This window comes from Canis aureus, chromosome 15 (genome assembly GCF_053574225.1).
Source record: "Canis aureus isolate CA01 chromosome 15, VMU_Caureus_v.1.0, whole genome shotgun sequence".
Taxonomy (NCBI): domain Eukaryota; kingdom Metazoa; phylum Chordata; class Mammalia; order Carnivora; family Canidae; genus Canis; species Canis aureus.
This window is the reverse complement of record NC_135625.1, coordinates 61,022,316-61,036,554: the sequence shown is the minus strand read 5'-3', so window position 1 is coordinate 61,036,554 and position 14,239 is coordinate 61,022,316. Positions and strand designations below refer to the sequence as shown.

Here is a 14,239-nt window from a genome sequence, read left to right as displayed (position 1 = left end):
AAGGAAAATAATATAGGTCACAAACTTGGGTCTTCTTAAAGAAAGGAAGAGCATCAAAGAAGGAATAAGAAAAGGTTAAAAAAAGAAACCTTATTTTTATTAATTGATATAATAGACACCAGTTTGCTCAGAATAGTAATAACAGTAATGTCAAGGATGTATGCTTACTTGTGTATATGCTCACATAGAAGCGAAATGAATGACAGCAATGATATAAGGGACAGGAGAGAGAAATCAGAATTATTTTGTTATTATAAGGTATTCAACACTATCCATGAACTGACATAGTGTTTTTGAAAGTGGACGAGGGTTAATTGTAAATTTAGACTGCAAACTCTGGGCAACCATCTAAAAAACATTTTTTAAAAAAGGAAGTATAATGGATATGCTCAGAAAGGAGAGAAAATGAAATAATACAAAATACTCTGCTAAAACCACAAATGGCAAACAAAAAAAGTGAAAAACAAAAATGGGAACATAAAACAACAAATAGAAAACAATAGCAAATATGGTGGATATTAATCCAACTATATCACTAATCACTTTGAATGTCAATAATGCATACACATCAATTAAAACTGAATGAGAGGTCATCAGAGAGGGAGGAAAACCATGAGACTCTTAACTCTAGGAAACAAACTGAGGGTTGAAGGAGGAGAGGTGGGTGCCAAATGGGGTAATTTGGTGATGGGCATTAAGGAGGGCAAGTGATGTGATGAGCAATGGGTGTTATACGCAACTGATAAATCATTGAACACTATTATCTGAAATTAATGTATGTACTTTATGTGGGCTAACTGAATTTAAATTAAAAAAAAATAAAATAAAACACAGAGATTGTTAGAACATATAAAAATATAGGGATCCCTGGGTGGCGCAGCAGTTTGGCGCCTGCCTTTGGCCCAGGGCGCGATCCTGGAGACCCGGGATCGAATCCCACGTCGGGCTCCCGGTGCATGGAGCCTGCTTCTCCCTCTGCCTGTGTCTCTGCCTCTCTCTCTCTCTCTCTCTCTCTCTGTGACTATCATAAATAAATTTTAAAAAAATAAATAAAAATTAAAAAAATAAAAATAAAAACATAAAACCCAACTGTATGTTCTCTACAATAAACCCACTTTAAATTATTTGAAGTTTTATTTAAGTAACCTCTACACTCAACATGGAACTCAAACTCATGACCTCGAGATCAAGAGTCACATTCTCCTCCAGATGAGGCAGCCAAGCACCCCTAAACCCACTTTAAATATAAAGACATACAGACCAAAAGTAAATGGATGGAGAAAGATAGACCCCACTAACATTTCATCAAAAGAAAGCAGGAGTACTATATTAATTTCAGACAGAACAGACTTCAAGGAAAGTTATCAGAGATTAAGACAGGCATTATTACATTATAGCAAAGTGATCAATTATCCAAGAAGACATAACAATCCTTAGGGTGCATGTGCAAAATCACAGAGCATCAAACTTTGTGAGATAAGAGCTGCTAGAACTGCAAAGAAAAATAGATAAATCCACTCTCCTCTGTGAAGACTTCAACACCCCTCTCTCAGGAATGAACAGTTCCAGCAGGCAGAAAACCAGTCAGGACCTTGCTTAAGTCCTGCAAAACAGCAGAACACACATTTTTCTCAGGCTCACATGGAACACTCATCAAGATAGACCACATTCTGGACCACACAACACACCTACACAAACTTAAAAGAATTGAGAATCATACAATTTCTGCTCTCATGCCACAGTGGAATTAAACTAGAAATCAATATCGGAAAGATAAATGGAAAATCCCAAAATGTGGGGGGATTAAACAACACACTTCTGAATAACATATGGATCAAATGATAAATTGGACCTCATCAAAATTGAAAAAAATTGCTTTATAAAAGATACATGCAAACCTCCTAGCTGACAAAGGACTTGTATCTAGACTATATACATACTCTCAGACTCAACGGTCAAAAAAAAAACAATCAGGGCTCCTGGGTGGCTCAGTGGTAGAGCATCTGCCTTTGGCTCAGGGCATGATCCCAGGGTCCTGTGATCGAGTTCCACATTGGCCTCCCCGCAGGGAGCCTGCTTCTCCCTCTGCCTATGTCTCTGCCTCTCTCTCTCTGCCTCTCATGAATAATTAAAATCTTTTTTAAAAAATCTAATAAGAGGGCAGCCCCGGTGGCTCAGCAGTTTCGCGCCTGCCTTCAGCCCAGGGCCTGATCCTGAAGACCCAGGATCGAGTCCCATGTCGGGCTCCCTGAAGGGAGCCTGCTTCTCCCTCTGCCTGTGTCTCTGTCTCTGTCTCTGTCTCTCTCTCTCTTTGTGTCTCTCATGAATAAATAAATAAATAAATAATCTAAACCAGAGTGCATCTATACCCCAGAGTAATAGTGCATCCATACACCAGAGTAAGAGTAATAAAAAGAATAAAGTGTTGATATACACACAACTTGGACAAATCCCAAGGGAATTATGCTGAGTGAAAAGAGCCAATCCTAAAATACACTGTATGATTCCATTTGTATAACATTCAACAACATTAAGGGAATGGAGAACACTGTAGTAGTTGCCATGGGTTAGGGAGGGGGAGCCATGCGGAGGAGGGAGAATGTGATGGTGCATCCATAGAAGGATAACAGGAGGGATGCTGCGGTGGTGGACTGTTCTATGTCTTCAATGTGGTGGTGGATGCATAGGCCTACGCAAGTGAAGTGCACATAGTTAAATACACCCACACATAAAACTGAGGAAAGCTGAATAAACTGGATGGTACCAATGTCAATTTCATGGTTCGCTATCATTTCCTGCCATAGTTATACAGCATATTACCATGGTGGAAACTAGACGAAAGGCACATGGTACTCTATACATTTCTTACAACTTCCTGTATAAGTATAATTATCTCAAAATAAGAATTTTAAATCAAAAAAGGCGGTTGGAATTCTTCATAGTTCTTTTACACATTTCCATAAATTATTTTCAAGTAATGTTTTCCAACTCATTCCTATGAATTCAAATCTTGTCAAAATTCCCAAATTCCAAACTCTGCATCCCAGCTCAGCCCCTGTCATGAGTTCCCGACCCTTATATTCTGGTGGACATCTCCATTTGATGTCTCAAAAGTACTTTGAACTGAGTAATATCAAAAAAGTAACCTGTCTCCCTCTCCAAATACCTCCTTTTCCAGTGCCCCTGATTTTAGTAAATTGTACCACCATTCACCCAACCAGAAATCTGGATGACATCCTTTACTTTTTTCCTACCCTTCATTCCTCACATTCAACTGATCATGACTTCTATCTCATTATTGCCTCTGATATCCTTTTATTTCAGACTCACTGCCACTACCCTAGTCCACTCTGTTGCCCAGCAAGTTGCAACAGTCTCTTAAATTTCTCTTAAGATCTTTTCCACCTATAACCCATATCTCTGCCCAAATCCATTCTCCACACTACAGTCACGTGAATCTTTCTAAATCATATAGTAATATAACTGATATTTTAAACTCATTAGGGGTGCCTGGCTGCTCAGTCGGTTAAGCGTCTGCCTTTGGCTCAGGGTCCTGGGATCGACCCCCGCATCGGGCTCCCTGCTCAGCGGGAAGCCTGCTTCTCCCTCTCCCTCTGCTGCTCCCCCTGCTTGTGCTCGCTTGCTCTCTCCGTCAAATAAATAAAATATTTTTTAATTAAAAAATAAAACTCTTTAAATGACTCCTATTATATCCAGGATCATTTCTAAAACTAAGGCTAGAAGACCCTCTAGTATATGACTCTTAAACTACTTCTTTCCTCTTTGCTCCAGCCATACAGATGGTCTTTCAGTTAACATATCACACCTCATGCCCTTCACACCTACTGGCTCCTCTATCTGAAAGCCCCACTCCCTGTCCCACTTAACATGGTTATCTCCACTCAGTCTAGTATAGGTTTAGGAAGCACTGATGTTTTTGAAAAATGGGTATTTTTCTCACATTGCACATATGGAAACTGAGGCTCAGAGAGGTTAGGGTATTTGTCCCAGGCCATACAACTAGGTAGGAGAGCATAATTTCTTAATTACAGAGCCATACCAACTTCATTGCTGGCAAGTTACTTAATTACTTAGTTTCCTCATCAAAAAAAAAAAGAATAATATTACTACTTACCTCACAAAGGTGTTATAAGAATCAAATGAGTTAATATGAAGAGAACAGTATCTATTATAAAAGCACTATATAGTTCTGTGCTTTTAATGTAGCAGTGGTGATGGTGATTATTCTTATTATTCCACATTATATTTTAAAACCCAAGAGCAAAATCAACCTTTTCCTTTTGACCCTTATAGCAGAATACCTGCCTTTTTGTTTTCTATGTCTTTCATATGTTCCTATGCCCTCTTCCAGGCTCCCATCTCCATCCCCCCTTCTGGCATGCTTCCATATTTTAGCCCAAGAACTTTATAAGACATTAGGAGGAGGCTTGAGCTCACAGTAGAAGTTTTAGTTAGGTCCTACCGATGACTGAGCCTGTACATAAAATGAGTAATGTATCACCCATTTCCCAAACTTCCATGTCCCTGATCCCGCAGCTCTCCCTCCCCAATATGGTGTCACAGTCTCACTCCCCAACAGAGTCCTAATGAACTTGACAAAGAATTCCCTTCGGTCACTCACCAGTCACCATCAGCAAAGTTAATAGGATACAATTCATGTTGACGCCTGAATCCTGTGCTGAGGATAAGGGTGTAGTGGAAACTAACAGGCACAAAGCAGGCAGAGAACTTATGTCCTGCGTGGGGATTCTGGGCAGCAGAAGGTGCAGGGGGGAGAAATGAGGATAAGGATTCTACAAAAGTCTGTCTTCTAGAGGTTGTCTCCTGCCACTCTTGATCCTCTGCATGAAAGGAGTCTCACCAGTCATAGCCGCCCACCAGTCAGTAGGCATGGAGGTCTTCTCAGGCTAACTGAAGCCCGCCCTATGGGAAGATGAGGCCCAAGGATCTGAGCTTTATCTATCTCAGCTAGGGAAAAGAATTCCAAAGCAGGAGTCAAGTAAACCATCTGTGGAGTTAAAATTCATCCCAAGCCTCCCCTAGCCTCTCAGTTCTTATCACCAATCCCTTCCCCCACAATGTGTGACCAGCCCTCCCTCTACATGTCCCATTGACCCCTGTCCTTTCTGGGCTACTCAGATGAAGCAGAGCTGTGTCCCGCCCTTCTGTGTGACATGGCCCCCCCTCCCTTTTATGCGGGTGGTACCTAGCCTATCCCTCCTCAGAACTGCTTCACCTGTACAGGTCGTGTCTCCCAACCACAGACACCATCTGAAGAAAACCAACCAATACCAACATAAGTGGTTCTTGTCAGGGCTCTAAATCTGTTCTCACTACATGCCCTCCTCTGCTCTCTCTTTTTCTCCCTTCTCTATAGCTGCCTTTTCCAAATTGATTTTTGGTGGCAGGATATAACAAGAATATTACCTAAATAGAAAAATCAGGGTTTCACTCATACGTGGAATATAAGAAATAGTGAAAGGGATTACAGGGAAAGGAGGGGAACTGAGTGGGAAAAATTAGAGACGGAGACAAATCATGAGAGACTCCTAACTCTGGGAAACAAACAAAGGGTTGCAGAAGGGGAGGTGGGTGGGCGATGGGGTAACTAGGTGACAGGCACTAAGTAGGGCACTTGATGAGATGAGCACTGGGTGTTATACTATATGTTGGCAAATTGAATTTAAATTTTTAAAAAAATTTGGGGAGGGATCCCTGGGTGGCTCAGTGGTTTGGCGCCTGCTTTTGGCCCAGGGCGCGATCCTGGAGTCCCGGGATCGAGTCCCGCATCAGGCTCCCAGCATGGAGCCTGCTTCTCCCTCCTCCTTATCTCTGCCTCTTTCTCTCTATGTCTATCATAAATAAATCTTAAAAAAATAATAAAAAATAAATAAATAAATAAAAATAAAAATAAATTTTTTTAAAAAGAAAGTCAGTTAGTAGAATGAAACAATAACTGAATTAGAGTCTCTATAAACCAGATAATTTGTGGAATGAGGCTAGGAACATATATGTCTCCATGTGTACAAGGAATCCAGTAATAATACTAACAAAAAATTAATAACAAAAAAATCACAGACATATAAGGAAATGCTGAGTTTTGTACACACACACATCCATCCACAGAATTCTAAGGCTATTTTTTTCAAAGATAAGCTTTAAGAATGATGTCCATATCAGATATCAGTATCCTAAAACAAAAAAGGAAAAAGAGGCACCTGCGTGACTCAGTTGTTCAATGACCGACTCTTGATTTCGGTTCAGGTCATGATCTCGGGGTCATGGGATTGAGCCCCACAATGCACCCTGCGCTCAGCAGGATGTCTGCTTGAGGATTCTCCCTTTGCCCCTCCTCCTGCTCTCACTTTCTCTCTCTCAAATAAGTAAACCTTTAAGAAAAAAGGGAAAAATAAATGGGATTGGCAAACTACAGGAAGCACTCAAAAGCCAACATAATATAAAAAGGTTATTAGTACTGAAATAAGAAAATCCACCCTTTGAAGTACTTTGTTAGGCCTGGAGAAAGTATGTGGGGCAGGGTGGGTGGAAGAGGGGTAGAGGAGAGAAGCTGAGAAGAAAGGGTTATGGAACACAATGAGATGAGGACCAAGGGAGGCCTCTACAGCATGCTAAGGGTTTACTCTATAGGCAATAGGGAACCACTGAAGAGATTTTAAAAGGAGCATGACATTATTTTCACATGCATTTTAGAGGGGGGAAGAAAAAATTCTAAATAAAGAGAATGTCAGGTTCAGCAACAGCAGATGGGCACATATATTAGTTCAAGCACAAGATTATGGCCTGGATTAGGATGACAGCAGTGTGAATGGAAAGGTAAGGATGGATTTAAGAGACTGCTGGAAGTAGGATTGTTTGAGGTTGAATGGTGAGAAAAAGAAATCAAACAAGTAGGAGGTAAAGTTATCTCCTAAAATAAGGAAAAGAGGCAAAAGAATGCATTCAAAGGCTGGAGGAATAAAGGGTAAAATTCTGACATGCTATATTTCAGGAACCTAAAGCAGATGCAAGAAAAAAAATGGTTTCTAGGAGACAGCTGTATCTGTGGGGATAGGAGGTCTGGGCTGGAGATACTAATTTGAAGCTCACAGACCAGCCTCCTCCAGGAAATCTGCTGTCTTTGGAAAGGCCTCAAACTCCCCTCCTGGTCCATAAGCTTTCTTATAAAAAAAAAAATCTAGAACCAACAACCTCAGAGTAATGAAAATATCTTTCTCTCTCTCTCTCTCTCTCTCTCTCTCTCTGAAGTTTCACTCCTGTTAACTAATCCCTCCATCACCGCAGAAAACCTTCCACAGCTCCATCCTGTCTTTGAGCCTTAAGCACGATTCAGAAACCAGCCCTACTCCCCAGTGAACTTCTGTGTTCACTGTGAAGGTCAGGAAAGTATGTGCCATGTCTCTTTTTCATTTCACACTTCAGGGAATTTCTGTGAGGAAATGTATGCTTTCAAGATCCAAGAAAGCCAGTTGATTAGCTGAAGCTCGGAGGAGGTGGTTGAAAATCTATGTGTGTCAACGATAAGACCTAGATTCTACTTCTAGTCTTTGCAATCTTGTGTGATTTTGAGACACTGATATAAATTCTGTTTCAGTTCTGTTACCTGCAGATCAAGATAAAAAACGATACCAGCCCCGCTAACCTTTCAGGCTTGTTGTGCCACTGGAATGAGATTATGGGCTCAGAAGACTTTGAAGGACTAGAGTGATACAAAGTATAATTAGTTTTACATCCCAGACTGACCTCATACAAAATCACCAAGGACAGTATCTATAAAGAATTTAGTAAAGTGTTCTTCTTAGAGCGTGCTCCGAATTATCTGAGGATGACCCTGAAGTTTACTATTGACTAAGAAATTTTTCATTAGGTAAAAAGCACTGACAGGTCCTGTCTTCTGAATTGTCACCAATACCCAGTAGGTCCTAGGTAATACACCGTAGAGCCTCTATAATCTAGAATAGAGACCATTCCCCAACTGTCAAAATAACTAGGTTCCCTGAGGGCTTTTAATTTCCACATGCCCTTTGTGAGAAGCTGGTGATGAGGACAACAGACCAAGTTGGTGATGATGGCTGAGTGATGAAACAAACAGTGATCACAGGGAAAGTTGAAGGAAGTGTAATAAAGATGGGAGGGGCTAAGGAAACGTATAAGTATTAGGGGGTTCAGAGTAAACCTGGGGAGGTTCAGAGTAAACCTGGGGACACCGCCTGAGCTAAGGTGGTGAATCTTGTCCCCCACAGCCCTGGCCTCAGAAACTCCATATGGAAGATAAGTCCTGAGCCTGGAGCTCACTTCCCCATAGACAGCTGATTTGGGTAGATGGGCTTTTAGGGAGAGCAAGTAGAGGGACCTGGATCTGCAAGTCTAAGTCTATGAAACTAGGCTTTTCTTTTTCTTTTTTTTTTTTTTCTTCCCTAAAAGATCTAAGAGAGGCACAGTGCATCTTCCCTGGAGGAAAAGGGCCTTCATCTGTCTACCTGGAGTCCTCTTCTGCCCCCGTTTATGCCCAGAGCTGCTTTCCAATCCCATTTCATATCCCCATGCCTAACCATATCCACTGGTTCTACCAGGTGTTCCTGACGAGAACACTGTCCTGAGAGTTCCATACTCTGATCTTCTGCATCTCCCAAGGAAAGATCTGGACTGCTATGAAATTTATCTTCTATTTGGGTGTCCTTGCTGGTATGTATCCATGACCACCTACTCTGTCCTATAAGGCACTGGTTAATAGTGTAGGCTGGAGTAAGGCAGACTGGGGTGTGTGGAGGGTACAAAAGAAGAGCCTAGGAAAAATGGTCATGGACAGAATTAGGTATCTCTGCTCCTTGGACCCACCCAAAGGCTCTCAGGAGGCTGAGCCCACCCTTCCAGTGCTAAGCTACAGAGTGGGTGATGGTGCTCACTCACCTTGGAGAATGCTCAGCAATGAGCAAGGTGAGTCCATATGTGTGCCTCATCACCCACAGGGCAAGTCCCAGTGTAGTAAGAGGGCCAGAGGACTCATTTTGAAGTCTGATACTCCCCGTGTTTCAAAAACTAAGAGACTCAGAATGTAGGGAATGAAGAAGGTAGAAACAAGATGAAATGGGAGTGCCCTACTTCCTGCACCCCCTGACTTCCAAGAACTCCTTCTGATGGCATAATTTGCTGGTGAGGCACTTCCCACCACTTTCTGACTGCCTGTGTTGCATCACTATTAGCTGTGTGAGCTTGGACTAGTAAATTAACCCATCTGTGCTTCAGTTTCTTTAGTTAAAATGGGGATATTACTACCTGTATTATAGAGATGTTGTGAAATGTTAAATAAATCCATGTAAAGCACTTAGGACAAGCTTAATGCCTCTTGTCCTTATTAATATGCCACCTTTTTTTCCCTTGGGATTTCTGTGTGAACATAAAAGGGTGTAGGGAGGTATAGGCCAAGGCTTGGGAAGGATTAATGAAAGAACGAAGGACAGCCAAGATAAGAATAGTACTTTATTTCTGACACTACAAGCAGCCTTCCTCTTTTTCTTCTCAAGTGTTTTTCTTAATTCATTTTTTAAAATGAGAGACTCTTAACTCTAGGAAACAAACTAGAGGGTTGCTGGAGGGAAGGGGGGTAGAGGATGGGATAATTTGGTAAAACAGAGCTACCCTATGACTCAGCAATTGCACTACTGGCTATTTACCCCAAAGATACAGATGTAGTGAAATAAAGGGGCACCTGCACTGCGATGTTCATAGCAGCAATGTCCACAATAGCCAAACTGTGGGAGGATCTGAGATATCTTTCAACAAATGAATGGATAAAGATATGGATAAAGATATTGTGTGTGTGTGTGTATAATGAAATATTATAATGAAATATTACTCAGCCATCACAAAGGATGAATACCTACCATTTATGTCGATATGGATGGAACCGGAGAGTATTATACTAAGTGAAATAAGCCAATCAAAGAAAGACATCATCATAAGGTTTCATTTATATGCAGAATATAAGACATAGTGCAGGGGACCATAAGGGAAGGAAGAAAACTGAATGGGAAAAAAAAAAAAACAATCAGAGAGGGAGACAAAGCATGAGAGACTCTTAACTCTGGGAAACAAACTGAGGGTTGCTGGAGAGGAGGTGGGGGGGGATGGGGTAACTGGGTGATGGACATTAGAGAGGGCATGTGATGTGATGAGCACTGGTTATTATATGCAATTGATTTATTACTGAACTCTACATCTGAAACTAATGATGTTGGCTAATTGAATTTAAATAAAAAATATATATTGCATGTTCATATTAAAAATTTGGAAATATTAAAAAGAAAAAAAATAAATTGTTCATAATCCTACCTCTCAGTCAACACATGCTAACATTTTAAATTTGAGCACACATTCATAATCTTTGTCTATCTTGGAATATTTCTTTATTAGGCTACAGGTGATGCACTGTTTACACTCTTGATTCCTATTTCTAATTGCTTTGCAAACAGAATCAATTCACATCCCTACATTCAGTGAAAGAGGGTCTTTTTCATTGTGGTTTCTGAGATTTTAATGTTATCAACATTAAAGCAAAAATTATTATTATAAATATTAGATAAAATGGTATGTAATTTTTATTAGAAAAAGAAGGTCAAACATTTTCACATTTCTTGGCCAATTCTTTAAAATTGTTCATATTCAAAAAAATAAAATAAAATTGTTCATATTCCTTTTCAACTAGGAAACTGCTGATTGTCTTATTTGTCTTAAGACCTGTCTTATCTCTTAAGAATGTTCTATATATTAAGAATACTAATTATCTTCTCAGGGACAGTTTTCTCTGCTCACTCTGTGCAAAAAGAAGACCATGCTCCCTATCTGGCATACCTCAGATCTCACTTCAACCCCTGCGTGGGTGTTCTCATCAAAGACAACTGGGTGCTAGCCCCAGCTCACTGCTACTTACCGTGAGTGCCAGGGACCCTCACGCCCACACCCTGAAGCCCCTGTGACTCATTCTACATCAATATTTCTCAAATGATGGCAACCTTCCTTCCAGAGGACATGTGGCAAAGTCTGAAGATACTCTGGGTTTGTTACAATGCACCAAGGAGGGTGCTGTGCTCTTGGCATCTATCTAGCAACCAGAGGCCACACCAAGGCAGCCACTGAACACCCTACAGTGTGCAGGCCAGCCCCCACAGCAATCATCCAGCTCCAATATCAGTAGTGCTTCTGGTGAGGAAACCCACCCCCTAGAGCATGCCTCCTCAGTCTCCCTCAGCTTTTTCAAGTTCTTTACTGAAAATATGAATGTGTCTTAATGTGCCATATCAGTTAAGGGACTGCAGGTAACTGAGGGTGCACGCAAATTAGACAAACTGAGGAGAAGAGTTCAGTGCCCCCAGGATTATTATTGGAAAAGTATAATTACTACCCCTATGCTTAAGGGGGCAAGAAGAGAGAATAGTTACAAGAAGAGGAGCAGGGAAGCAGGGGAGGGCGGGGGAGAGAAAGAGAAGGTGGGGAGCACTGCGTGGTGGGACTGCCTGATAGGAAGCACTATGCAGCAACCCTGCAGGAAGGGAGCTGGGTGGATCAATACTCCAGCCTCATTTTTCTCCCTCCAATTACTACCAATTGCTTGCTATCAACCAAAACCTAATCAGAGACCAGCAAACAGGAGAATCCATTGACTTAATCCACATATATCACCTTCCAAAGATAGAGAGCAGGATGAAATCGGGTTGTGAGTGGATCTGATGAAGCAAACAGCTCTAATACTTGGGTCATTCCATTCTCTTAGCTGCACCAGAATGGAAATGCCCATTTGGATAGGCTGGAGCTAGAGTAGAGGGAAAATAGTATTTCTATGCCATGCACAATTTTCCTCTCTTCTACATTAAAGATACTACATGAAAACACAGTGGTTAAAGACTCCACCACTTACTTTGTGACCGTGGGTGAATTACTACTATGTGCCTCCATTACTTCACCTGTAAAATGGATTAAAATTAGAATCCACTTCATAGTTTAGTTGTGGTCAGTCAATGAGGTAATCCAAAGAAAGCAACTGGCACAGTACTACCTGACACATTGTAACATTCAATATCATCTTTGACAACAGTGATGATGATGATGATTGTGATGGTGATAGTGACAGTGATTACTTCCAACCCCTTCTCCCTCCAGAAACCTAAAAGTGATGCTGGGAAATTTCAGGATCAGAGTCAGAGATGGCACAGAACAGACAATTAACCCCATCCAGATTATCCGCTACTGGAACTTTAGCCATACCTCCCCACAGGATGACCTCATGCTCATTAAGCTGGCGAAACCTGCCAAACTCAACAATAAAGTCCAGCCTCTACCCCTCGCCACCAACAATGTCCGTCCAGGCACCATCTGTCTACTCTCAGGTTTGGACTGGAGCCAGGACAACAACGGTGAGTGTACCTCCCACAGTAAATCAGAGTCATCAGTTAGCGCTGAGGAAGAGTACCAGGTCTACATAGCTGAGAAGAGAGGAGAGGAGAAGGGGCAGAGACCATGGGTGATCTAGCAAAAAGAGATCCATTCAGAAGTCCAAAGCTCCTCCCTCCCCAGGGTGCTGACATACCACTACCTCCTTGAGGTTTCAGGTGCTGAAGCCACCAGGCCATCTGACTCTGCACAGAGGCCACACCATCCCTGACAGTCAGAGGCAGAACTCCCAAGGAAGAGGCTGTGCTCCTCCCTTGCATATAGGCTTGTTTTGCATGGAGAGGACATCTCTGAGAATCTGAGTCGGGTCACCTCTTATTCCTCCAAGACTGGACACAGAGTAGAAAGGAAACTCTGCTTCTTAAACAGATGTAAAGGCTATTTTTAAATCCTCTGGATTAACTCTTATAACCATGCATAAGATCATTCCTTTTTGTTTCAGACATACACACAAGACACCAGTGGAAAGAGACAGTAGTGGTTGGAGAGACTCCATAACAATGGCAAACAGGAAGGCTTCTTTTATTGTCTTCCCTCAGGTAGACATCCTGATTTAAGGCAGAACCTGGAGGCTCCTGTGATGTCTGATAAAGAGTGCCAGAAAACCGAACAAGGGAAAAGCCACAGGAACTCCTTATGTGTTAAATTTGTGAAAGTCTTCAGCCGAATTTTTGGGGTAATCTTTTCTCTATATTCAGTTTTCATTTGCTTGTATGTGTCTAGTTAACCAAGCGCGACAATAAAAAAAAAAATTAGAAAGCCCTCATCCTCTCACAATTTTTTGAGAATTTTATAAGGCTGCAGCAAAGCCCCCATTGTGCCTTCAGTAATGTGCCCTCCTTACAGATGTCTTTATTCATTAAAGCATGTCATGTAGCACCTCCACTTTGCTACATTTATTATTTATTCTTATAGCTGGAAGTCAAAATGGGCTTAGAAAAATGCAAACTTTTCACAATGGAAACTGGCTTCACCAGTCCAAATAAAAAAGGTTTGACTCATTTTATATGTGAGTCCTAGAGAGGTTTTTCTCGGACTTTCTCAAGACAAAACAAAGCTAGTCACAGCAAAGCTAGATAAATGACTTCAGCTTCCTGTCTCCTGATCTGGTGCTGTTTTCATGATCTATCATGCTACCTCTAGGCAGAGCTTATCCATATTGGGGACAAGAGGTCTCCTATGACAGGATCTGATCATCTCTCTCTCTCTTCCTCTCTCTGCACAATCTCTGGTAGGAGGTGGCCGTCGCTACCGTCATCTGCAAAAACAAGCTCCAGGGGATTGAGGTTGGACACTTCATGGGAGGAGATGTTGGAATCTACACCGATATTCACAAATATATACCCTGGATTGAAAGTATCACTAAAGACAAATGACATCCTACTACTCCCTCTGCATCCCACTGGCTTTGTCATTGACTCTACCAGCCACTACTTTTCCCAAACTCAAAATAAAATTTCCAAGTAGAAATGTATCACACCAGTAGCCTATGTTTTCTTGGTTGGGCCTCTGCCCATATTCCATCATTTTATGAAGGACCAAGAATGAAATATAAAATGAGGACTTATCACACTGTACTAGGGCTACATACATTATCTCCTTTAATGCCTTTGAGGTTATCTTCCATCCTCACCTTACAAATGAGAAAGTTGAGAATAAAAAGAGTACTTACTGGAAAACAGTGGAGAGGTTCCTCAAGAAGTTAAAAATAGAGCTACCCTATGACCCAGCAATTGCACTTCTGGGTATTTAC

At 41.4% G+C, this 14,239-nt stretch overlaps 2 protein-coding genes across 3 annotated transcripts in view; one reads left to right on the top strand and one right to left on the bottom strand.

The window, feature by feature from the left end:
• The window catches only part of LOC144284972 (putative inactive serine protease 58), a 37,469-nt gene extending 28,401 nt beyond the window's left edge, over nucleotides 1-9,068 (bottom strand). Inside the window, exon 1 of one of the 2 annotated variants that reach the window (XM_077850185.1) lies at nucleotides 8,950-9,068. In XM_077850185.1, the coding sequence (XP_077706311.1) occupies nucleotides 8,950-8,986 (37 nt within the window). In that variant the 5' untranslated portion in view covers nucleotides 8,987-9,068. Of the gene's footprint in view, nucleotides 1-4,642; nucleotides 5,149-8,949 lie in introns of those variants that run through there. The other variant, XM_077850184.1, reaches the window with a different exon arrangement.
• PRSS37 (serine protease 37) lies at nucleotides 8,121-13,960 on the top strand. Its single transcript, XM_077850186.1, has 6 exons — nucleotides 8,121-8,259; nucleotides 8,613-8,724; nucleotides 10,832-10,970; nucleotides 12,196-12,449; nucleotides 13,026-13,162; nucleotides 13,722-13,960. The coding sequence occupies exons 2-6, from the start codon at nucleotides 8,691-8,693 to the stop codon at nucleotides 13,860-13,862; spliced, it is 705 nt and encodes a 234-aa protein (XP_077706312.1). The 5' UTR covers nucleotides 8,121-8,259; nucleotides 8,613-8,690; the 3' UTR covers nucleotides 13,863-13,960.
• The last annotated feature ends 279 nt before the right edge of the window (nucleotides 13,961-14,239 follow it).

What these genes read in the sequence shown, in the direction of transcription:
- PRSS37 (XM_077850186.1), top strand. Translation starts at nt 8,691, where the DNA reads ATGAAATTTATCTTCTATTTGGGTGTCCTTGCTG. An exon ending in CTATTTGGGTGTCCTTGCTG is followed by an intron (nt 8,725 to 10,831) that starts GTATGTATCCAT and finishes TTATCTTCTCAG; the next exon opens with GGACAGTTTTCTCTGCTCAC. An exon ending in CCAGCTCACTGCTACTTACC is followed by an intron (nt 10,971 to 12,195) that starts GTGAGTGCCAGG and finishes TTCTCCCTCCAG; the next exon opens with AAACCTAAAAGTGATGCTGG.